This window comes from Bos javanicus, chromosome 7, assembly GCF_032452875.1.
Source record: "Bos javanicus breed banteng chromosome 7, ARS-OSU_banteng_1.0, whole genome shotgun sequence".
NCBI classification, from domain to species: domain Eukaryota; kingdom Metazoa; phylum Chordata; class Mammalia; order Artiodactyla; family Bovidae; genus Bos; species Bos javanicus.
In genome coordinates, this window is record NC_083874.1 from 39679884 (window position 1) to 39704906 (window position 25023).

General features: G+C 45.6%; 1 protein-coding gene across 4 annotated transcripts; it reads left to right on the forward strand.

Annotated features, from left to right (window-relative positions):
- The first annotated feature begins 270 nt into the window (after positions 1–270).
- On the forward strand, positions 271–25023 carry BTNL9 (butyrophilin like 9). 4 transcript variants are annotated; one of them, XM_061423164.1, is made up of 12 exons: positions 271–2357; positions 3944–4055; positions 7780–7914; positions 10441–10788; positions 12313–12594; positions 18031–18159; positions 18357–18389; positions 18681–18701; positions 19823–19843; positions 20083–20109; positions 22961–22987; positions 24092–25023. In XM_061423164.1, the coding sequence occupies exons 3-12, from the start codon at positions 7806–7808 to the stop codon at positions 24706–24708; spliced, it is 1614 nt and encodes a 537-aa protein (XP_061279148.1). In that variant the 5' UTR covers positions 271–2357; positions 3944–4055; positions 7780–7805; the 3' UTR covers positions 24709–25023. The 4 variants fall into 4 exon arrangements, with proteins under 4 accessions (XP_061279148.1, XP_061279147.1, XP_061279149.1 ...); XM_061423163.1 differs by lacking the exon at positions 3944–4055 and having other exon boundaries at positions 272–2357; XM_061423165.1 differs by lacking the exons at positions 3944–4055; positions 20083–20109 and having other exon boundaries at positions 272–2357.

Consider the following 25023-nt stretch of genomic DNA (forward strand, 5'->3'; position numbering starts at 1 on the left):
TAGGGGCCAAGAATAAACAGAAAGAAGACTGGAAAAGCTAGAATGAACAGTGAGAGGTAGGGAGAAAGAGGACACAAGTTCCTCCATGGACTCTGAAGATGAGGGAAAGCTGTATATATTTTCAAACTCAGTATAGAAGGGGACTTCCCCTCTCCCCTACATTTACATCTGTTCTCACAAGTTTATCTTAAGCTGTTCTTATTGCCATTTCTTCTGCTGTCTTTCCTTTTTTTTTTTTTTTGCAGAAGAATTAACCGATCTACTTGTGAATTTGGCATGACTTTTTGTTCCATCTTCCCATGTTGTATGTGAGAATGGCCTTTATGCTGGGGGTGTTCTCCGGCTCCCCCACCCATGAATCCTCTCAGACAACCTCATGGCGAGGTTGGTATACACCAAGGAGAATTGGCCAAAGTGACCCAATGGAATAGCTGTAAAGATGAGTTCCTCACTGACCAAAGGCAGCTGAGTTCAGTTCAGTCACTCAGTCGTGTCTGACTCTTTGCAACCCCATGGACTGCAGCATGCCAGGCTTCCCTGTCCATCACCTGGAGCTTGCTCAGACAAATGCAGCTGAGTCTCCTTCCCTTTTCACTTGCAGCTCCCCAGGAGTCCAGAGGTCATCCTCTTTTTAAACACAGGCATGTATGCATTTCTTGAGGCTTTGGAATGAGATGCTCAGGTGCAGCTGGTAGGAGGGGGCACAGGGTCCTGTCCCTGCTGGAGGACGCACCCGGAAGTGCAGGAAGTGGCAGCTGGGGGTCTCCATCCCACTGTGTCCAGCTGTGCTGTGTCCAGAAGTCACAGAAGTGAACTCTGTATGCTGCCTTTGGATTCCTGCTGTGACATTCTCACCTCTCCCCAGGTGGTGTGTAGGACCTCAGGGAAAGACCAATAAAAATCTCAGGATTAACCTTTCCAAATAGTCCCTCAAACAATCACCATTTTTCTTCCCATCCTGAATCACTTCAGGTCCTTTGGATGTCCGATTGACTCTTGGCTGCCAACTAGGACAATGTTCCACTTCCTTCTGTAGAATAAAAGGTCCTTTGCAATTTGGTCCCATCTATTTTTCTTTCCAGGACTGCCTTCAACTGGTGATTTTTGTAAACTCTCATGGCAAGCCCATAACCTATTCCTGCCCCATACATGCTAACAGCCTCCCTCCACTCAGTGCTTTTACCCTTCCCTTTGTCTCCATCATTTCCCTGATCCTGTTCTTTATTCAGTGTCAATTTTAGGTTAAATCTGTCCCTGGGCCCTCCTCTGTCTCCCCAACCCTCCGGGACTGGGACCCACCATTTGAGCTCACTACTCAGCTCCCTTTGCTGTCCTGGGATGTCTCTATGGGGTGCATGCACCAGCCTGCCTCAATATGGAGCATCACCATCAGGTTGGGGCTCTGAAGTTCATTGTTTTCATTTCCATCCACTAACCCAGAACCCCAGCATCTGCACAGGCCCCTCCCTAAACATCAGGCATTTCTTTCTGGGAGTCCTCCATGTGCTTGAATTCCCCTGTACCACAGCTCTGACTTGTCCCCTAGGAATGATGTCAGGGTGGGGGTAATAGCTGGTTAGGCTGGCACCTTGGTCCATTGTGCTTCATTCCCACTAACACCAAAGTGGCACAGTGGCATATGGAAAAATGGGGTAAGGGTGGGATAGTCATTGTTTCTCCTCTTTTTGAGCTTTGCTCCATTAGAGGAGTCCCAGCACAACACCCTGCTGCATTTCCAAGTTGTATGTGAACAGCTATTGCAGGTTTTACTCATGGCCAAGTTCCAAGATTATTTTTCTTACTGTCCTTAACCCTGTGGAGGTAAGAGTTGAGCACCAGAGTTAAGAGTTGAGCACCAGACCTTTCCTAATCCTCAGTGGATATTCCTGTCCAGTCCCTATATGTTTTGCTATGATGGTGAAGAGAAAGGGGCAGGCATGGCCATCCTGCCTCCCTGGAACCCCAGAGATCCTGGGCAGCCAGCTGGAGTGTCTTCTCCCTGCTCTGAGCTTCTGTAGTTTGCAGTCCCTACAAAACTCCCAGATACCTTTACCCTACTTCTAAGACCTTAGTGGGGGCACTTTCCATGGAAATTCAATTCAGGCAGGATGTGACAGAGACTTCCTCGTTTTGTTCTATCTATCTTGGTTTTTATAACAAGGGGCTGAGCAAGCAGCATGTATCTTAATGTGGAAGGTGAGTGAATAATTCTGTCACAGAAGAGCTGGTCCCCTTCTATTGTGTCAGCTCGTGTCTACAGGACCTTAGCATCTGGAGCCAGAATACTTCGTGATTGTCTGCCTTGCAGGGAACTTGAGATCACCTGTCATTTTGGACCCTTTGCTGCTATCTGCCAGGTATGTGACTCAATCCTGTCTAAACCTCCACCTTTCAGAAATGGGACACAGAAAATGAGGGCTGAGGAGATAGCACAGCATGGGTTGGTACCATCTTATCAGCTGAACCTGGCTGCAGGATAAGGATGTCAGTGTGACCGAGGGGAGATGCCTGTTCTGGCAGTTCCACCTGAATAGGAAGGATTCAGACACATCCCATTTCCCCCTCAAGCCATATGAAACCTCATTGAAGATCTCTCCTTGGGGCAATTCATCTCCCTTAGAGACCAGGGGTGTAAATACTCTTGTGGACCTACTGAAATAAAACCAAAGCAAGCCAGGGAGCATTAACTAACAGTTTGCGGAGGGCAAAGCATTGCCGTGGGTGCTGAAAGAGGAGAGGGTGCAAATGTGCCAAAGTCCTACCCCTGGGGGCTTAAAGCTTAGGACACAGGGAATGAGAGAGGGGCAAAGCACACACAGCCCAAGCCTACAAAACAGCAAAAGCAAAGTAAAATAATATTCAAAGAGAAACTCAAGAGTTGAAGGACTGGAAATCAAGAAAACATAAATGTTGTTCAGGAGTTGGACATGCAGGAGGAGAAAACTGGAGTGAAGTTGGAGTGTGGCCAGGGAAAAAATGAGAAGGAACACAGAAAGAAGAGGAAAGATAAACTTGGGTGGAGGGTAGCAGCATTTCTTTGGCATTGGTGTGCACGACCCTTATATCTCTCTGTGTCTTCAAAGGCTCCCTGGAGAGCAGGGAGCATGTTCCCCACCAGCAGAGCTTAACTCTAACCTGGGACCCCCTTTTGGGCCATCCTTCCCCTCCCTGGGTCTTCCATCTTCCTCAAATCTGCAACGTGTCCAGTCTCTCACCTTTCCCCAGCAAAACCTCACCATCAGAAAAGGAAGCTAAAATCCATTTCCACTGTGATGTGAATAGCTGAGATCAGAAGGGGTTTCCTCTCAGAGGGGTAAGGATCAGAGTGTTTCAACTGCTGAGGGAGGTTGGAAAAGGCAAACTTCTGGCAGCAAATGGGGAGGAATATGCTCTTTAGAACAGGAAGGGAGCATTCAGTTCAGTTCAGTTCAGTCGCTCAGTTGTATCCAACTCTTTGCGACCCCATGAATCGCAGCACGCCAGACCTCCCTGTCCATCACCAACTCCTGGAGTTCACCCAGACTCACGTCCATCGAATCAGTGATGCCATCCAGCCATCTCATCCTCTGTCGTCCCCTTTTCCTCCTGCCCCCAATCCCTCACAGCATCAGAGTCTTTTCCAATGAGTCAACTCTTTGCATGAGGTGGCCAAAGTACTGGAGTTTCAGCTTTAGCATCATTCCTTCCCAAGAAATCCCAGGGCTGATCTCCTTCAGAATGGACTGGTTGGATCTCCTTGCAGTCCAAGGGACTCTCAAGAGTCTTCTCCAACACCACAGTTCAAAAGCATCAATTCTTCGGCACTCAGCTTTCTTCACAGTCCAACTCACATCCATACATGACCACTGGAAAAGCTATAGCCTTGACTAGATGAACCTTTGTTGGCAAAGTAATGTCTCTGCTTTTCAATATGCTATCTCAGCCCCTCTATTTTCCCTTCAAGAATTCACCAGATGGCTTCCCTCCAATTAAAGGCTTTAAAATCAGCTCCTTCGTGTTGGAAGCAAAAGTACTATGGAGCATGACCTCCTGCTGGAGAAGATGCTGTTGACAAGGTCTGAGGGAAACACTCATTTTAAACTGTTTTATCACAAGTGGATTTGTTTATATTCATTTATTGGTTGGTTAGTCTTGCGGCTGACATCTGGGGACTCAAGCCACTTCTTCAATTGCTGTGAGATGCTGTCAGGGTGAGTGCTGCAGTCTGTGACGAGGTGGTCCCTAACAGGGGTCGTGAATTGGGGGACAGGAGAACTGAGGTGCCCTTGACACGACACTGCTGGTGAGGAAGCTGTGTCCAGAGAAGTGCAGAGCTTGGGAGGAACTCCTCCAACTCCACCACCTTCCAGCCATGTGTGCAGGGCAAGTCACTTAGCCTCTCTCTGCTTCAGTTTCCTTGTCTGTACCTTGGTCCTATAATAATAGTAATAATACTTCTGATATAGGAAAGTTCTGGGTAGATAGTAAGCACTCAGTTCATATTAGTTTTTATTATTGTGGACATATGCATGTATGTATGTGTGTTTATGACCTCTTCCACCTGCAGCCTCAGTGACTGAAATCGCAAGAGTGTATCACAACAGAGAACTGCAGTCCTGATAGTAATTCCAGGGTCTCGAACACACAGACTGACTGATAGATGGCAGCTTCCTCCTTCCCCAGGAATATGGGACCTTGAATACTGATCCTGCTGTGAGGTGCCCCTTCCCCCAGCTGCAGGCCAATCTAATGCCCTGTTGCTGCCTTGGGAACACTTAAGTTGTTCCTAGCACAGGTCTTGACTAATTCCTCACAGTCTGGCCAGTCCATATGGATCCATAAACACCCTCTGAGCTCCTCTTGTTTTGGAAGGCCTTAGCTGGTGCTGATGTATCCTTAGAGCTTCACACTCATAGGGCTCTGTGTCCTTTGCTCCCAGTTGGTGGGCCTGTCGCAGACACATTCCTGCTGTCAGCCAAAAGGGTGAAAGGCTAGACTGCCCAGCCTGAGCCTGGGCTCTGGCCCAGGGCCTCTGTTCTGCTGGTTATTGTGTGATCATATTCTAATAGCTGCTGGCTATCAAAACAGCCAGGCCCCCTTGAAAGGGGACTCCAGTCTCCTTCCTTAGGGGCCCCTTTTGATGCATGAATGAAGCCTCCCCAACTTAGCCTCTGCTTTCCATGAGGCAAGGCCCCTGACCCACTGCCTCAAAGGCCATTGCCCCTCCCTCTGACAGTGGTCCTGTCAGCCCAGGTCCTTCCAGCACAGAGGTCATTCATGTTGCCTGCCTTCCATCAACTTACCTACACACTTCCTCAGACCATCTTTTGCTACATGACCAACAGTTTTAAAGTCTTTCACATACTGTTAGCTTTTTTTTCATTGTCAACTATTTTATTCTAAGGATTTTGACAGTTTAGGTAAATTAATCAATTGAAAAAGAAGGAAAAAAAAATATGACTACCTGAATAGTTGCAGAAAAATAATTTACTAAAAGCTAATACACTTTTCTCTCAGCTTTATGAAGTATTATTGACAAATAAAAATGGTATGTATTATTTATTTTTTTTAAACATATTTATTTACTTGGCTGTGTTGGGTCTTAGTTGCGGCATACAGGATCTCTAGTTGTGGCACGTGAACTCTTAGTGGCAGCGTGTGGGCTCTAGTCCCCTGACCAGGGATTGAACCTGGGCCCCCTGCATTGGCAGTGGGAAATCCTATATATAGGATCACCAGGGAAGCCCCCCAAATTGTATATATTTGTACCATATGATATCTTGATAAACACATTCATTGTGAAATAATAATCACAACCAAACTAATTAACATATCTACCATCTCACATAGTTATCTTTTTTGTTTGTTGTGAGAACACTAAAACTTTAATCTTAGCAAAATTTAAGTATACAATACAGTATTATTAACTATGATCCCATTCTATACGTTAGATCTTCAGAACTTATGCATCTTGTAACTGAAAGCTTGTACCGTTTGACCAACATGTACCACATTCCCCCATCCTCTTCCCCTGCTAACCGTCATTCAACTCTTGCAATTCAACTTTTTTTACTGTAAGCTTTCATATGTAGGATGGATACACAAAGTCTTACTGTATAGCATAGAGAACTATATTCAATATCCTATGATAAACCATAATGAAAATATTTTTAAAAAAGAAAGTGGATCGAACTTGGGTCTCCTGCATTTCAGGCAGATTCTTTACCGTCTGAGCCACCAGGGAAGTCTCTATAACCCAAACTGTGTGTGTGTTAGTCACTCAGTTGTGTCCGACTCTGTGATCTCAGGGACTGTAGCCCACGAGGCTTCTCTGTCCTTGGAATTCTCCAGGCAAGAATACTGGTGTGGGTAGCCATTCCTTTCTCCAGGGGATCTTCCCAACCCAGGGATCAAACCCAGGTCTCCTACATTGCAGGCAGATTCTTTACCATTTGAACAACCAGGGAAGCCCAACACAAACCATAATGGAAATAAATATTAAAAAAAAGAATAAATCACTTTACTGTACAGCAGTAATTAAGACATTGTAAATCCACCACACAATAAAAAAAGAACTAAAGTCCTTCATGTAAACCCTGCTGGTGATATTACTGATGGTGTGGCTGGGGCTCTGTAGCCACAGGACCCCAGGAACGGGTGCCATCTCGCAGGTCTGTGGGAAAAGGCAAACCAAATAGTAGAGTGGGGTGGCAGACAGAGGGAGAGGGGAGACTGGGGAAGCTGGAGAGTAGAAACTGCCATGGGCCTTTCTGCTCTGGGATGCTATGATGGAGTGAAAGGAGAGGGATGTAGCCTCTAGAAGAAGATGGGGAGAAGAAAGCAGTTGGAGGCAGAGGGAGGAGCTGATTTTTCTTTAAAGAGCATCCATCTCACTTTGAAGGTTTAACAACCCTCTGAGCTGGATTGGTTTCTTCTATTGTTCAAGTGAAAAAATTAACGTTCAACAAGTTACATAGTCTGCATAAAGTCCCACAACTAAATAGAGGAGAAATGTGGGGAGGCTTGTATATTTCCCAAGATGAATTGGCTGCCCAGGCTCACTGATTCTCATATTACATTACCACAGCTCCTCAAGGGGCATCAGGAGTGAAGAGGGAACAGCCCTTGCTTGCACTGGGGCTGGGTCTCTGGGGCCACAGATGGGTTTGGGGAGGGATCGATGAGACAGCCCCATCACTGTGGTCTTAAAGATGTTATTAACTCAGTGACAGTCATCAACTGACCTCCTGGGAACTCCACCTGAGGTCTCAGGGCTGGAAAAAGGTGTCCTAGGTGTGGCTGGAGTTAAAAGGCAGCCAGGCGTGCATGCCACTTAGGAAAGTGCACTGTGTTTGTTCCTCTGTTTTGTGGACCTGATGTTCCAGGTCAAAGGGAATCAGGAACAGGTTTGGGCAGAGAAAAGGAAAACGCATCTGGGAGTTCTTATAGATTTCCCTTTGTTTGGGCCAAGTCACTGAAACCTAACTCAGCTCCCACACAATGCATGGCTCTATTCCTGGCCCTAAACAATGTGAAGCTCAGAAGCTGCTTCCTCTGGGACCCTTTGGCCCTGTCCTGTTAAAGGACTGTGAGTCCAAGCAAGGGTCAACCCCACCACAAGCAATGCTGCCTGTTAAAATTAGAAGCAACTCTCACATCTGGCTATGACTGAAAGAAGCCAGGCCCTGGAGCTTGCAAGTCCCCCCCAAAAAAAGACTTGAGGCAATAACAGATGTCAGGCTTGATACATGGAGTTCTAACTCTACTGCATCACTCCAGGATGTCTTTATCCCTCTGCAGGTGGCCCCCACTTCTGTGGAAAAGTGATGGATTTCTCAGTCTTCCTGAACTCCTACCAGCGAGGACGTCTGCCCAGCAGTCTCTTCTTCCTCACTCACCTGCTCCTTCTCCTCCAGCCCAGGGTGCTGTGCTCAGGTAACATGTCTAAACTATATCCCAGACAGCCAGGACCTCAGCGAGCACATCAGCTTCTGCCCACCCCTTCTGCAGGTTATTCCAGGACTGAGATCTTGCAGCCTTTTACTAGGCTGTCTCAGGGGCTACAAAATAAGCCCTCCATCCCAGTTATTAAAGAGTCACTGACCCTGAGCACCATCTAGCCCCACAGTGCTTCTCCACCATCCCTTCAGGGCCCCCCTATCCCCAACAACTCCACAGCTCACAAACATGGCAGAAGGCATAGTGGGAGGGTGCCAGGAAAGTCTTATTGATCTATACTTAGGCTGAACCAGTTGGAAAATATTTTTAACTCCTCTGCTGCGATATAAGCCATAGCTTTTGAAGAACACAAAGGATCCTGGTCATACCATCTCTCATGAAAGAAGCAACTAACAGAGAATGTAAACTGATTATGCAAATAGAATTCCCCAACTCCCTGAGCTGGAAACCAGGGATGCTGAAGTGATTGACAAAGAACAGCCCAAATCCTTAGTCTGTTCAAGGACGGTGAACAGACATGATATACATGACTGTCCAGCTGTGTGACCAGAGCTGCAAGAGAAATGTACCCAAAGATCTGGGATCACAGCTAAGAGACCAATTTGTTTTTTCCAGAAAGCCAAGAAGGGCCATGACAAGAGGTACTGTATGAGTAGAACCTTGCAAGAGACAGTCTGAGGCAGGGTACGCCCAGGAAAAGAGCCAGGCATCAGGCATGGGAGCAGTGACAGCTGGAGAGAACCTGAACAGGGAAGCTGGTAGGAGCGGTGTCAAGGCTATACCCAATAGGCAACAAGGGGTCTCATATGGAGAGAAGAAAGGTGCTCCCATGCTATATGGGCCAAGTGAAGGATGGGAGGAATTCATAAAGGAAGAATTGGGGGTGGGATTAAGCCGAGATTTGAAAGAAGGAAAGGAGGAACACAGAAGCCAGAAAAAAATGAATGAAGGCATGCAGGGTGGAAAGGCACTGCAGAAGGAACAGCGACTCTCATGGAAATTGCAGAAAACAGGGAGTAAAGCAGCCAGTGGAGACATCACTGCAGAGGACAATCAAATGAAAGATCCAGATGAATAAAAATCTCGACAGCAGGATTTGATTTTAGATAGGAAAACCCATGAGGCAAGAAGCACCCCTCCCAGATTATTTTAATATTCTTTGTTATTATAGAAGCTGTGCGTGTACATTATAAAATATTAGAAAATCAAAAAAGCAAAATAGGAAAACAAAAGCAAAAATAAGAAAACATCTATTCACACCATGCAGAAATGATCACCATCAGTAATTTGGTCTTTCTTCTTTCAGATCTTTTATTCTGCACATTTATGCAAATATGTCAATTTTTATTCACGTAAGAGGATAGTGTACTTTTTTTTTTTTTTTGCCAAAGATTCCATTTAATTTAATGCCCTGGCCATATTGACACAACCATCCCCTGAATAATATTGGCAACTGATTGGTTCAAACCAGCTACCAGTACCCCACCACACATTTGTATCTGGTGGAGAGTAAAAAAGTTGGCTTAAAGCTCAACATTCAGAAAACGAAGATCATGGCATCTGGTCCCATCACTTCATGGGAAATAGATGGGGAAACAGTGTCAGACTTTATTTTTGGGGGCTCCAAAATCACTGCAGATGGTGACTGCGGCCATGAAATTAAAAGACGCTTATTCCTTGGAAAGAAGGTTATGACCAACCTAGATAGCATATTCAAAAGCAGAGACATTACTTTGCCAACAAAGGTTCTTCTAGTCAAGGCTATGGTTTTTCCTGTGGTTATGTATGGATGTGAGAGTTGGACTGTGAAGAAGGCTGAGCGCCGAAGAATTGATGCTTTTGAACTGTGGTGTTGGAGAAGACTCTTGAGAGTCTCTTGGACTGCAAGGAGATCCAACCAGTTCATTCTGAAAGAGGTCAGCCCTGGGATTTTTTTGGAAGGAATGATGCTAAAGCTGAAACTCCAGTACTTTGGCCACCTCATGCGAAGAGTTGACTCATTGGAAAAGACTGATGCTGGGAGGGATTGGGGGCAGGAGGAGAAGGGGAGGACAGAGGATGAGATGGCTGGATGGCATCACTGACTCGATGGACGTGAGTCTGGGTGAACTCCGGGAGTTGGTGATGGACAGGGAGGCCTGGTGTGCTGCGATTCATGGAGTCTCAAAGAGTCGGACACGACTGAGTGACTGAACTGAACTGAACTGAACTGTAATGTGTCTTGTGTAGTTTTTAACATGGCACATCCAGCGATTTCATGACAATTACTTGTTCAAGAAACAGGATTGGTTGTACTGTAGAGTGTTTCACCTTTGTCATTTGAATAGTTCACTGTGGATTTCTGAGCTGTAAAAAACAAACAAACAAACAAATAAACATTTTTGAGGCATTAAATTACATGGAATCTTTGGCAAAAAAAAAAAAAAACAACCCACAAAACATATGTACACTATCTTATTTGAGGAAAGTTAATCTGGGCCATTGTCTGGGATCTTGTCCTAGAGGAGATCAGGGTGGTAGGCCATGAGGAACCCATTCTGGCACATGTCGGGGATGAAGTGGAATTCTCCTGCCACCTGTCACCATACCGGGACGCCCAGCACATGGAGATCCTCTGGTTCTGGAGCCAGGCCTCGAACGTGGTGCACCTGTACCGGGAGCAGCAGGAGTTCTATGGCTGGCAGATGAAGCAGTTCCAGAACAGGACCCAACTCATCAGGGACGATATCATAGATGGCAGTGTGACTCTGCGGCTCCACCTCGTGGTCCCCGCCGATCAGGGTCTGTATGGGTGCCGCTTCCTCTCCAGCGACTTCACTGGGGAGGCGACCTGGGAGCTGGAGGTAGCAGGTGAGTGATCTGGTCAATCCCCAACACGGAGGGAAGAAGGATCCATTTGGAAAGAGCTCAGGAGAAGATAGATTGAAAAGCACAGAGAAAGGGAAAATTCCTCTAATTAAAAAAAAAAAAGAATATTAAAAAAATTCATTAGGAAATGAACCCCCAAAATGCACACAAAATGGCCCTTGAACAAAGGAAAAGACAATTATTTTACTCACAGTGAGAAAAAGGCAAATTAAAACTACAGAGAGGTAATTTTTTCCTATCAGACTGACAAACATTCAATAGTTGGACTACACACTCTTGTTGGAGGAAGCAGGACCCTTCTTACTGTGCAGGTGGAATTCAAAGTCCTGAGCTTCAGGGTAGGGGGATTTGGCAATAGCTAACTGGACTTCCTTTGTATCTGCCTTTGAACAGCAATTCCACCTCTGGGAGTTGACCCTGGATATATACCTCCCACAACTCCAACTGAAAGAAAGGCGTTTGTATAAATTTACATTGTTCAGCAGTGTTGCTGCTGTTCAGTCCCTAAAGTCATGTCTAACTCTTTGCGAACACATGGCCTACAGCACATCAGGCTCCTCTGTCCTCAAATTCATGTCCATTGATTCACTGATGCCATCTAACCATCTCATCCTGTACCACCCCCTTCTCCTCCTGCCTTCAATCTTTCCTGGCATCAGGGTCTTTTCCAATAAGTCGGCTCCTTGCATCAGGTGGCCAAAGTATTGGAGCTTTAGCTTCAGCTTCAGTCCTTCCAATGAGTACTTAGGGTTGATGGAAACTCCCTAAATGTCCAAGCATAGGTGCTGAGTAAGGTCTATATCAAGCTATGTAGCTTTAAAAAAAAAAAAAAAGAGGAAGAAATTGAGGACAAGTGCTAAGCTGATGTGGAGTGATTTCTAGGGTGTTTTTAAGAGAAAAAAGCAAGATGCAAAAGAAGCTCTATAGCATATTAATTTTTGTGTAAGAAAGAAGAAACATGGCACAAAAAAAGCACAGGAAGCTAATGAAATTGGTTACTTAAAGGAGAGGGAGCAATGAGATGCAAAGGATGGAGAAAAGCCTGGGGCTTTTTTGATCTACCTTTTTTTATAGTATTGATGTTTAAACCATATTAATGTTTTGCATATTCAAAATATAAAGCTAGTTTACTTGGGTAGAGAGATTTTAAAAAGTATGCATAACAAAGATACTTTAGTTCTGGTGGGATTCAAGAGATAGAGAAGACAATCTATTGAAATTTTGGATGGGATTACTCTTCAACCAAGGGGACGGTCCCTTGCATTATATGGCTAAATACCAGCAGCCTTTCCCTATTTAAAAATGCCCTTCAGAGGTAGTGCTGTCCCCACATGCCATCTACAGTTTAGCCTGTCATTTATAATCCATGGTGGGCTGCAAGCCCACATATGTTGAGTAGTCACAGTCACCATGCCTTATGGTGACTGCAAATGGTGAATGGTGACATGAACTTCATGTACATCTGGGAAGGAGCCTGATCTTTCCTACTCTTCCTGCCTCTCCCAGGACTGGGCTCAGACCCTCATATCTCCATTGAGGGCTTCAAGGAGGGAGGCATTCAGCTAAGGTGCCACTCCAATGGTTGGTACCCCAAGCCACAGGCTCAGTGGAGAGACCATCACGGACGATGCCTGCCCCCGGAGACTGAAAACATCACTGAGGATGTCCAAGGCCTGTTCAGTCTGGAAACGTCTGTGGTCGTCCAAGAGGGGGCCCACAGCAACGTGTCCTGCTCCATCCAGAACCACCTCCTAGGCCAAAAGAAAGAGTTTGTGGTCCACATAGCAGGTCAGTGGGTGCCAGCTCACCCTCATCTTCTTAGCCTTTAAGTTCTCCATGTCCATTATCCCTATGTGTGTGTGTGCTCAGTCACTTCAATCGCGTTTGACTCTTTACAACCCCATGGACTATAGCCTGCCAGGCTCTTCTGTCCCTGGGATTCTCCAGCAAGAATACTGGAGTGGGTTGCCATGTCCTCCTCCAGGCCATTATCCCCAAAACCATCTATTAGGACACAAGGGCTCTGGAGCTTGGTTGTGTACAGGGCAGGCTGAACTTGACACCTGAAGCCATAATATTTAAAACCTACTAAGAGTACAGTAATTGGGGGAGGTTCCAGAAAGCCAATATTATTAGAGAGCATCATAAGAACCCACGTGTTCCTAATTTTATCCCTCAAACAATATTTATTGAGCACTCACAATGTTCCCCAAACCCCTGCCCTCAGGAGCACATTCCATGGGGGAAACAGATACACAAAAGAGTAAATTATAGCACATGTTCGAAGGTATTAGGTGATACAGAGAAACATGAAGCAGGGAAGAGTGCTAAGTATGGTGGGTTGTATATATATATATACATGGATTTTAAAGTGGTGAATCAGGAAAGAAGACTGTTAGGCAATGAGTTGAAAGTGAGGCCATTATCTAGCATCAAAGTTTTGTTATAAGGCCCCCACTGATGGGTTTAATGTTCATAGGGATATATATGTGTGTGATACATACATAGTTCACCCAAAATTCACCTGGTAATTGGGTAACTTGTAACATCTGTGTTAGCTAATTGCTTTTATGCAAAGGAGAAAGATATCTCTTATCTCAATGACAAGCATGTAGCTACAACTTGGAGCCAGGTGCCTAAGGGAACCTCTCAGGAGGCCTGGAGATAGGAGTGCTTTCTTCTTGATGTTTCCATTTCAAAGAAATGGCTCTGAGCTCCTTAAGAAAATCATTCCTGGATTGTAAAGCTGGAAGGTCCTTATATAACTTTCAGAAACATTTATATACATCTTGAAGGAATGTGCATGCTAAGTCACTTCAGTCGTGTCCAATTCCTTTTGACCCCATGAACTGTAGTCTGCTGGGCTTCTCTGTCCATGGATTTTCCAAGCGAGAATACTGGAATGGGTTGCCATTTCCTCCTCCAGGAGATCTTCTCGACCCAGGGACTGAAGCCAGGTCTCTTGCATCTCCCGCACTGGCAGTCAGGTTCTTTTTTTTTTTTAACCAGTTTTTTTTTTTTTCCTTTTTAAAAATTATTTATTTATTTTAATTGGGGGATAATCACTTTACAATATTGTGATGTTTTTGCCACACATCAACATGAATCAGCCACAGGTATACGTGTCCGCCCCATCCTGAACCCCCCTCCCACCTCCCTCCCACCCTATCCCTCTGGTTGTCCCAGAGCACCAGCATTGGATGCCCTGCTTCATGCATTGAACTTGTACTGGTCATCTATTTCACATATGGTAATGTGCATGTTTCGGTGCTATTCTCTCAAATTCCGCCCTCGCCTTTTCCCACTGAGTCCAAAAGTTTGTTCTTTTCATCTGTGTCTCCTGCATGTAGGATCACCAGTACCATCTTTGTAAATTTCATATGTATGCATTGATATACAGTATTTGTTTTTTGACTTAACTTCACTCTGTATAATAGGCTCCAGGTTCATCCACCTCATTAGAACCAACTCAAATGCATTCCTTTTTATAGCTGAGTAATGTGCGTTTGAGTGAACTCCGGGAGTTGGTGATGGACAGGGAGGCCTGGTGTGCTGCAATTCATGGGGTCGCAAAGAGTCAGACACGATTGAGCGACTGAACTGAACTGAACTAAACTGAATATTCCATTGTGTACATGTACCACAACTTCTATATGCATTCATTTACTGATGGACATCTAGGTTGCTTCCATGTCCTAGCTATTGTAAACAGTGCTGCAGTGAACGCGTGCAGGGTACGTGTGTCTTATTCAATTCTGGTTTCCTCAGGGTGTATGCCCAGTAGTGGGATTGCTGGGTCATATGGCAGTTCTATTCCCATTTTTTTTTAAGGAATCTTCACACCGTTCTCCATAGTGACGGTACCAGTTTGCATACCCACCAACAGTGCAAGAGGGTTCCCTTTTCTCCACACCCCAGCATATATTGCTTGCAGACTTTTTGATGATGGCCATTCTGACTGGTGTGAGATGATACCTCATCGTGGTTTTGATTTGGGTTTCTCTAACAATGAGTGATGTTGAGCATCTTTTCATGTGTTTATTAGTTATTGGTATGTCTTTGGAGAAATGTCTGTTTAGGTCTTTTGCCCACTTTTTGATTGGGTTGTTCGTTTTTCTGGTATTGAGATGCATGAGCTGCTTGTATAGTTTGGAGATTAATTATTTGTCAGTTATTTCATTTGTTATTATTTTCTCCCATTCTGAGGGTTATCTTTTCACCTTGCTTATAGTTTCCTTCTTTGTGCAAAAGCTTTTAGGTTTAATTAGGTCCCGTTTGTTTATTTTTGTTTTTATTTCCATTACTCTGGGAGATGGGTCATAGAGAATCTTGCTGTGATTTATGTCAGAGAGCGTTAGCAGTTGAGTTCTTTGCCACTAGTGCCACCTGGGAAGCACTTGAAGGGACAGAGAAATAATTTATAAATTTTCTAAAGGAAACAGTCTAAGAGAAGGGGAAGGGGAATCTCGCTCGCTTTTTTGCACAAACCTTTAAATTTGTGTTTAACCTTGACAAAGGGTGTTGGTCACATGGATTTCTGCAAGGAGACCATTTAGGTAGAGGGAACAGCAAGTGCAAAGGTCCTGAGGTGGAAATGTGCATAGCTACTGGAGGAGCTGGAAAGATGCAGGAAAGGCTGGAACAGAGAGCCAGATGGAGATCACAGATCATCAAAGCATAGGACTCTGAGCTCTCAAAACCATCTGTGGAGAAGGACCGGTCCTTTGTGGCTCAATACTTTTACCAAATAATAAAAACACACTGCTAAAAAAAGAAAATTAAAAACCAACCAAAACTACACATTATGTTAAGTGAAATAAAGGCAAACACAAAAGGACAAATATTGTATGATTCTATTTATATGAGGTACCCAGCATCATCAATTCATAGAGAGGAAAAGCAGAATAGAAGTTACCAGAGGCTGGGGTGGGAAGATTGGGGAGTTAGTGTTTAATGGGTACAGACTCTCAGTTTGGGACAATTAAAAAAAGTTCTGCTGGTGTTGGTTGCACAATCATGTTGGTGTACTTTTTTTTTTTTTTTTTTAATCTTTTTGGCCATGCCACAATGGCTTGCAGGATCTTGGTTCCTCAACCAGGGATTGAACTCAGTGGACTGCCAGGGAATTTCCAGTGTTAATGTACTTATGCCACTGAACTATAAACTTAAAATGGTTAAGATAGTAAATTTTGTGTTGTTTATTTTACTACAATAAAAAAGAAAAAATTAAAGACCATTGAGATAAAAGCACCAATTTCATTATCTTCAACAGACATAAAATTATTCTATCAAATTTCCACAAGAGTTTCTAGAGGATTGCTCTGTTTTGCATGTATTTCTTTACTGTCTGGCCACTGTCTCTATAAGCTCTGCACCACACTCTGCTTCTGGGCAGATCCTCCTTAGGATGTCTGGAGTGGGAAGAGGGGAACTGTCAGTCAGCCCTACATGGCTTTGCTAACAATTCTTGCAAAGGTGTGATGAGAAGTAGAAGCCAGGTGTTCGCACGAAGGGCAATATGACACATGGATTCATCAGAGCAATCAGTTCAGTTCAGTTTAGTCACTCAGTCGTGTCCAACTTTTTTTGACCCCATGGACTGCAGTATGCCGGGCTTCCCTGTCCATCACCAACTCCCAGAGCTTACTCAGACTCATGTCCACCAAGTCAGGGATGCCTTCCAACCATATCATCCTCTGTTGTCCCCTTCTGCTCCCTTCAATCTTTCCCAGCATCAGGGTCTTTTCCAATGAGTCAGTTCTTTGCATCAGATGGCCAAAGTATTGGAGTTTCAACTTCAGCATCAGTCCTTCCAATGAATATTCAGGTCTGATTTCCCTTAGGATGGACTGGTTGGATCTCCTTGCAGTCCAAGGGACTCTCAAGAGTCTTCTTCAACACAACAGTTGAAGCATCAATTCTTCAGTGCTCAGCTTTCTTTATAGTCCAACTCTCACATTCATAATGACTACTGGAAAAACCATAGCCTTGACTAGATGGACCTTTGTTAGCAAAGTAATGTCTCTGCTTTTTAATATGCTATCTAGGTTGGTCATAACTTTTCTTCCAAGGAGCAAGCATCTTTTAATTTCATGGCTGCAGTCACCATCTGCAGTGACTTTGGAGTCCAAAATGATAAAGTCTTTCACTGTTTCCATTGTTTCCCCATCCATTTGCCATGAAATGATGGGACTAGATGCCATGATCTTCGTTTTCTGAATGTTGAGTTTTAAGCCACCTGTTTCACTCTCCTCTTTCACTTTCATCAAGAGGTTCTTCAGTTCCTCTTCGCTTTCTGCCATAAGGGTGATGTCATCTGCATATCTGAGGTTATTGATATTTCTCCCGGCAATCTTGATTCCAGCCTGTGCTTCTTTCAGCCCGGCGTTTCTCATGATGTACTCTGCATATAAGTTAAATAAGCAGGGTGACAATATACAGCTTTGACATACTCCTTTCCCAATTTGGAACCAGTCTGTTCCATGTCCAGTTCTAACTGTTGCTTCTTGACCTGCATACAGATTTCTGAAGAGGCAGGTCAGGTGGTCTGGTATTCCCATCTCTTGAAGAATTTTCCATAGTTTGTCAGAGCAATAGGTAGCAATTATTCACTGGGTTTCAGATATAAACACCTTGATTTCTAATTTTCTTAGATGTAAAGCAAGAGTGAGAAGAAGTAGAGGGAGGTCAGGGCTGTGGTCACATAAGTTCCAAGATGAAGGACTGGGCAGAGCCCATCAGCTCCTTCCTTTTACATCCCTCAGTTTGCAGTATTTTCCCCTCTGTGCTGAGCAAGTTCAAGTTTCTGCTCTTCCTCAGATGCTACTTCTCCTAAGCACCATGCAATAGCTTTCATGCCCATTTTACAGATGGCTGTTGTGGGGCCTGGGCTTCCCACGTGGCTCAGTGGGAAAAGAATCTGCCTGCAATGCAGGAGACACATGAAATGTGGGTTCAATCGCTAGATACAAATATCCCCTGGAGGAGGGCATGGCAACCCACTCCAATATTCTTTCCTGGAGAATCCCATGGACAGAAGAGCCTGGTGGGCTACAGGTGATGGGGTTGCAAAGAGTTGAACACATGACTGAAGCAACTAAGCATGCACACACACACACGGTAGGGCCCAGAAAGGGCCAATCAGTTGCTAGAAAGATTTTCTGGCATACAGTGTCTGGACCAGTCTTCTCACTTAGTGTTTAGTGATGAGTGGTTGTTTTCCAGATGTGTTTTTACCTGGAACCTCTCCCTGGAAGAGAGCTTTCCTTGGGACTCTGGTGGGTCTGCCGCTCCTTCTGGCTCTCCTCATGATGCTGGTGCTGTACTTCTTTCGGAAGCAACGGAAGTCCCAAGGTACCAGGCAGTCAGGGGGCTGCCTCCTGGAATTGGCTTTGCCAAGGAGAAAAGTGGTGGAGGCGGCCATGGTGGTGGGGTGGGGAAGACCATTGCTGAAGGGCTATCTTGCCGGGCGGCAAGGCAGGAATGGGACCTGGAAAACAGGCAGAGGAGTGCACGCACTGACCTCTGCTCCCCTTTATTCTTCCTTTCAGAAAAGCTGAAGAAGCAGGCAGAGAGAGACAAAGGTAAGCGGGAGGAAAGATGGGCTTTTCACTCACATCTCTGAGTAACAGAAGTCTGGGCACTGGGTCAAGAAGACAAGTAGGGCACATGGGGTTAGGGGAGTTTGGGAGGGGGCAGAGAGGGATTGCAGCAGAGGTTTAATTTCACTTCTCTTGCCTTGGAGCCTGTTCCTCCCCCATGTCCAGCTCAAACTTGCTCTCCAGAGCATGTGGGTTCCAAGTCTGTGCACTTTGGAGAAGCAAGCCCTCAGTGATGGATGGAAATGTTTCTCTATTCTTTGTTTTTTTCTCCAGGGAAACTCACAGTGGAGCTGGGTAAGTTCTGGGTGCCATGCTCATTGTGCTGGCTGTGGGCTAGGGGGGTAACCCATGGCAGAAGCAAGGGTTCAGTGATTTTAGGCCCCCTTTGGAGAGCACTGAATCACAGTGATCTAATTCTATATCCAGCCTGCTGCACATCCTGCCTTTCCCCTCCCAAATGGACGTGTGCACACCTGCCAAGGAAGTATGACTTAAGATTTTCTGGATAGATTTTGCCAGGCCCTCTCCTGCAAATTATATGATTCAGTTACAGTTCCACGGTTAAAGGTCTCCTCCTTCTGGTTCATCTTCCTAGGATAGCCTTCTCTTTTTAAAGCAAATGTCACCGAGAAAGAAGGTATCTGTAATTTGCACCAAAGTGAAAGTAATTTATCAAATCCACTTTTCTCCCCAGGGAGATTCAGCACCTTGAAACCATGTTGGGGGAGGAGGAAAGAGTGAATTCAAAGGATGAGGGGATGGAGGAGAAGGCCACAATGGGTAGGGGAAGACCTTGAGAACCACTTTGTCTGCTCCAGAAAAACACCAGACAAAATAGTGAAGTAGAAGCTTGTCTTGCAGTCAACCTAGTCATGCAGGGAAAATAAACAAAAGGCAGTTGACCAAACAACAACAAAACAGCACGATAAATCATTAACACCATAGTCTGAACTAGTGTATATTATTGCCTTTCCTACTCTTAACTTTTAAAAGATGGCATAGAGAACTCAGAAGAATGCATTTCTAGTGGCAAAATATCAGAGTCTTGGTATCTGGCCAGGGGAAATAATTGAGTGTGATATCCACCCGGTTTTTAAAATAATGTAACCAGTAAGTGACCTTGAGGTTCGTGCAGGATGTGCCCAGTGCCTGGACTTACCCAGGACTTCCTCCCTAGGAAGAGCTTGCAGTTTCAGGGCAAAGGTTTTCCCTTCCCAGCCCTGTGCAGATTTCTGCCGTAGAGCAAAGAATAGGATGAGGAGTAAGAAGCTTGCAGATGGGTGATGCAGCACCTAAAACAGGATTGGAATGAGTAATAGTTTAAGACTATGAAACGTCTCAGCGACCTAACTGCCTTGCAAAGGTGGTTTCACTCATCCAAAGGCTGATATTTTCTCTGTGGGTTCTGCTTACAGGGAAGCTTCAAGTAGAGCTGGGTAAGTGACTCTCCCCCCCCCCCCCAGAACTATCTCTTCTTGTCTACCTTGTAGCACCTGGTTATCTGTAAATGTTCTTCTGATCTCCCAAGCAGGTATGATAGCCAGATTGGAACCCTGCTGGCTGTGTGGGTGGCAGGAGAAAGGGGAGTGGAGCAGGGGTGGGTGCAAAATTTGATGTGTGAACAAGAAGGCTGAAGGGACTTTGTTCTAATTCTGCTTTTCCTTGGCTACTTCAGACTGGAGAAGGGCCGAAGGCCAGGCTGGTGAGTGAATCCCATGTTTCTCCCACTGTCCACTTTATGCCTCAGCATCCTAGTCACCTGCTCTAACCAACTATGCTTCATTCTGATTTATTCCATTGCTGCACATATGTATTAATCTACATCACTCAGTATAGGTTATGTTTAACTTTGACTTTTATATTTATGTTTACATTGTCCTGAGGTGGAGAAGGCAATGGCACCCCACTCCAGTACTCTTGCCTGGAAAATCCCATGGATGGAGGAGCCTGGTGGGCTGCAGTCTATGGGGTTGCCAGGAGTCGGATATGACTGAGCAACTTCACTTTCACTTTTCACTTTCATGCATTGGAAAAAGAAATGGCAACCCACTCCAGTGTTCTTGCCTGGAAATCCCAGGGATGGGGGAGCCTGGTGGGCTGCCGTCTATGGGGTCACACAGAGTCGGACACGACTGAAGTGACTTAGCAGCAGCAGCAGAGGTGTAAGCATACAGTAAATCATTGGTGCCAATCCTGGTTGCACATCAGAATCACCTAGATTCCTGGTGCCTGCCCTCAAAAACTCTCACCTGTGGTTCTGGAATGGGCATGTTACCTTACATGTAAATATTTGTCCCTGTACCTTCTTCGATTTCCCCAGTAATGTGTATCTTTATTTTGTATGTATTCTTGAAAGAGGTGAAATTTCTGTTTTGTGCACATACACTGTAGTTACTGTAAAGATATTTACAGTCTCATGCTGTTCCTTGCTTTTCTCACTCATCACTGTGCTTTAACATCCATCCCTGCTGCCACATGTAAATCTAGTCTGTATCCTCTTGCTGCAGAGCACTCCATTTGAGTCAGCCATCCTCCTGGAGTAGACATCCAGCCTTCTAACTCCATATCACTACAGACCACTAGTGCTGAATAAATTGTTTTCTAGCCCTGTGTGGAGATTTCTCTAAGAGGAGAAGTGCTGGCCCACTAGGGATAAAGGGATTCCTGAAAGTAGCACCATCATCCCATGCCAGCAGTGCATGGAAGCTCCATGAGCCCACATCCCGTGTGAGCCAGCTTTCTAAGCTTGCCAGTCAATGGAGATGAGTAATTATTCTTTGGGTTTGCACTCATCTGAGCATCTCTTTACATGCTAGCTGGCTTTTGGGCTTCCTCTTCTGAAAATTGCCAGTTCATGTCCTTTGCCTATTTTCCATATGTTGTTGCTATCTTTTTCTTGTTGATTCACAGGACAGGGCTGGTGTCAGTGCTGGGGAATGGAGCCTTTGGGCTTGAAGGCATCCTTCATGCAATATTATTATTATATAATATATATGATAGTAATCTCTCATTGTTATTACACATTGTGAATTCCTTCTTCTCTTCTGTCATCTGCTACTAGCTTTGTCCAATGGTGCCCCTTATTGAAAAGAATTAGTTCTGATAAAATATAATCTATCACACTTTTACTTTATGGTTTGTGTCTTTTAACTTTTGTTGAAGATCTTCTTCACATTTAGGTCACAAATATAGTCTCCTACATTTTCTTCTATTCACTTTATATGTTATGTGTAAGTCTTTTTATCCATCTAAAATTCACCTTTTTATGTGGTGTTAGACAAGAATGCAGTGATTTTTCTCATATAAAGAGTTAGCTTTCCCAGTGCCACTTACTACACACGATCTGTGACTTACCCATCGATGTGGACATCACCTTTAGTGCATACTCAGTTGCCATGTCTTGATGGGTCTGCCTCTTGGTCACCTATCACCTTGGCTTTTAAAGTACCTGAAAGTACAAGTTCTCCTCCATTTCCCCTTCCTTTTTAAAGTTTGTGGACCTTTTTAAAATATAAATTTTAGGATAAATTTATGAAGTTCCCCCAAAACATCCAAAAGTAGTTTTAGCTGGGATTGGTTTGAATTTACAGCTAAATTTAGGGAGGATTGACCCAACCAGTCCATTCTGAAGGAGATCAGCCCTGAGATTTCTTTGGAAGGAATGATGCTAAAGCTGAAACTCCAGTACTTTGGCCACCTCATGCGAAGAGTTGACTCATTGGAAAAGACTCTGATGCTGGGAGGGATTGGGGGCAAGAGGAGAAGGGGACAACAGAGGATGAGATGGCTGGATGGCATCACTGACTCGATGGACGTGAGTCTCAGTGAACTCCGGGAGTTGGTGATGGACAGGGAGGCCTGGCGTGCTGCGATTCATGGGGTCGCAAAGAGTCAGACACGACTGAGTGACTGATCTGATCTGATCTGACATCTGTATAGATTTGAGTTATTCTATGCAACAGCTCTAGATTTGTGAAGTTCTACTGGTTATTCTGATGCAAAATCAGGGTTGAAAGGCCCTGCTATAAATTTATGGAGCTCTGAAGACGTCTTCTACTGCTTCTGCATTTTGTGACTTTGGTGCTCTCTTCTGTAATATAGGAAGAGATAAAACAAAACAGAAATCCACACAGTAAGAAAGAGAGCAAGTCAGGGTGTCCAGAGGATGTCTTAGGACAGGAGCCAAGCTCAGCTGGGCCTCCTGGGGACTAAGCCAGTCAGAAATAGAGGCTTTGTTTCCATCCTTCAAGGCACCCAACTGCCTATATTGGTTCTCTTTGCTCACATACTCTATCATCCCACTATCCAGCACCACCTCAGCCTGTACAAGCTTTGGCATAAGCCAGCACTGGTACCAGCCTCCCTGCCCAATCCCAAATTCCTGGGAAGATGCCATGGTGGACCCAGGCTAGTCTGGGTCCAAACAAGTTATCATGGTGGAAATGAGATTATTCAGTTTACAGGCATCCTTCATGCATCTTGAGGCTCCCTCAAGGTTCTGGAGTTACTGACTCAGATCTCTGAGTCCCTTTTTCTTCTCTGTTTGGTTTCAGAGTGGAGAGAAGCTCAACGACATGCAGGTAACTGAAGCCAAGGAACTGTATCTTGTGAATTAGGCTGGCTGGATCTTAATCAGAAGGGAGGTATCCAGAACTGAGATTAGAAGAAGGATCTGTCCAGCAGCCATGGATGGAGCCTGCATACAAACTCATAAGCTCACTTGCACACACATGCAGTATGACACATATGCCTGCACACATACATGCTCATATGCACAAATGTGATTGCACTTACACATGCACACATTTGTGTGCACTCTGACGCTCCCACATGCATATAACTTTCTGGGTTTTACTAGATTTGTATCCATCTGGCAGAACTTCCCACATTATCTGACAGAGGGATCCTTGGGGTCCCTGTCCATCAAATGAGTGTGATTTGGGGGGTGGGGGGAATGGCTTGCTGGAGTGCAGGATACTGGACTAGATGATCTCTGGGGTCCCCTTCAGTTTTAAAATCCTAACATTGCTGTACAACAGAGGCCCAGAGCTCACTGGTGATCTCAAGGTCACACTGAGTGATGAGAGCAGCCAGGAAGAACCAGTCCTAAGCTCCTTCCTATTGACTGTGTGTGTGTGCTAAGTCACTTCAGTCGTGTAGGACTCTTTGCCACCCTATAGGCTGTAGCTGGTCAGACTCCTCTGTCCATGGGATTCTCCAGGCAAGAATACTGGAGTGGATTGCCATGCCCTCCTCCAGGGGATCTTCCCGACCCAGGGATCAACCCCTCTCGCTTATGTCTCGGGCATTGGCAGACGGGTTCTTTACCACCATCGTTACCTGGGGAGCCCTCTTGCAGCCCAGGTCTTGGGGAAAGTGAGCCCGCCTCCATCCCCACAAACCTCCCTCATTTGCTATCTGTGCTCTGTATGGCATCATGGAATTCAAGAGTCTTCCGGTTAAGGAAGGAAATGAATTCCTCTTATCACTTTCAAAAGCTAGGGAGTGACTTCCATGCCTCTTCAGTCCCAGGGTGGTGGTAGGAGGGGCTTCAGGAGAGGGGTAACTATTCCACCGATTGCTCCATCTGGAGAACTAGAGGTTTGCCTATCAGGGGAGGGGACAGGGATGTGGGTGGGGGCAGAACCGTCCCTGGCGGGCACTGACCCTGTGCCTTTGCGCAGTGGATGTGACCCTGGATCCTGGCTCTGCTCACCCCAGCCTGGAGGTTTCCGAGGATGGCAAAAGCGTGTCCTCACTCAGGACTGCGCCGGGGTCAGAGAACCCTCAGTGGTTGTCTGAGCAGACGTGCGTCCTGAGCCGGGAGCGCTTCTCCACTGGCCGCCACTACTGGGAGGTGCACGTGGGCCGCCGCAGCCGCTGGTTCCTCGGTGTGTGTCTGGCAGCGGTGCCTAGGGCAGGGCATGCTCGCATGAGCCCGGCGACTGGCTACTGGGTGATGGGGCTGTGGAACAGCTGTGAGTACTTCGTCCTAGACCAGCACCGCGTCCCGCTCAGCGTGCGCGTGCCACCGCGCTGCGTGGGCATCTTTCTGGATATTGAGGCTGGAAAGCTGTCCTTCTTCAACGTATCCGACGGCTCCCACATTTTCACCTTCACCGACACCTTCCCGGGGATGCTCTGCGCATATTTCAGGCCTAGAGCCCACGATGGCAGCGAACACCCAGATCCGCTCACCATCTGCCCATTACCAGTTGGTGAGAAACACGTCCTCGAAGAGGAGGACAGTGACGCCTGGTTACAACCCTATGAGTCCTCAAACACTGACCTGGGCCTGTAGTGAAGTGCTTTCGTGGCCACTGGACTGGGTCCTGGGCGGCTTCCTGAATACCCAGCTGGCGCTATGCTCTCCTGCTTCCTGTAAAGCCAACAGATACACTAACCCCACTGTCTGCCACAGAATGCCGGCAAAGGCTAAAAGGCTCAGTGTAGCAGAAAGGGGGCAAAGAGAGACCTTTGCCTATGTAGATGTGAACGTGTACATGTATGAATATGATTTTTTCTTTCTTTCTTTTTTTTTTTAAAGAAAGACAATTCCAAAGCTTATCTGTGTGTGTTGTAGGATTGAGCAGATGAATAAACATATGTTCATGTT

Coding starts and splice junctions, on each gene's coding strand:
- BTNL9 (XM_061423164.1), top strand. CDS start 7,806: ATGGATTTCTCAGTCTTCCTGAACTCCTACCAGCGAGGACGTCTGCCC. Junction 7,915..10,440: donor GCCCAGGGTGCTGTGCTCAG/GTAACATGTCTA, acceptor ATCTTGTCCTAG/AGGAGATCAGGGTGGTAGGC. Junction 18,702..19,822: donor GAAACTCACAGTGGAGCTGG/GTAAGTTCTGGG, acceptor TTCTGCTTACAG/GGAAGCTTCAAGTAGAGCTG.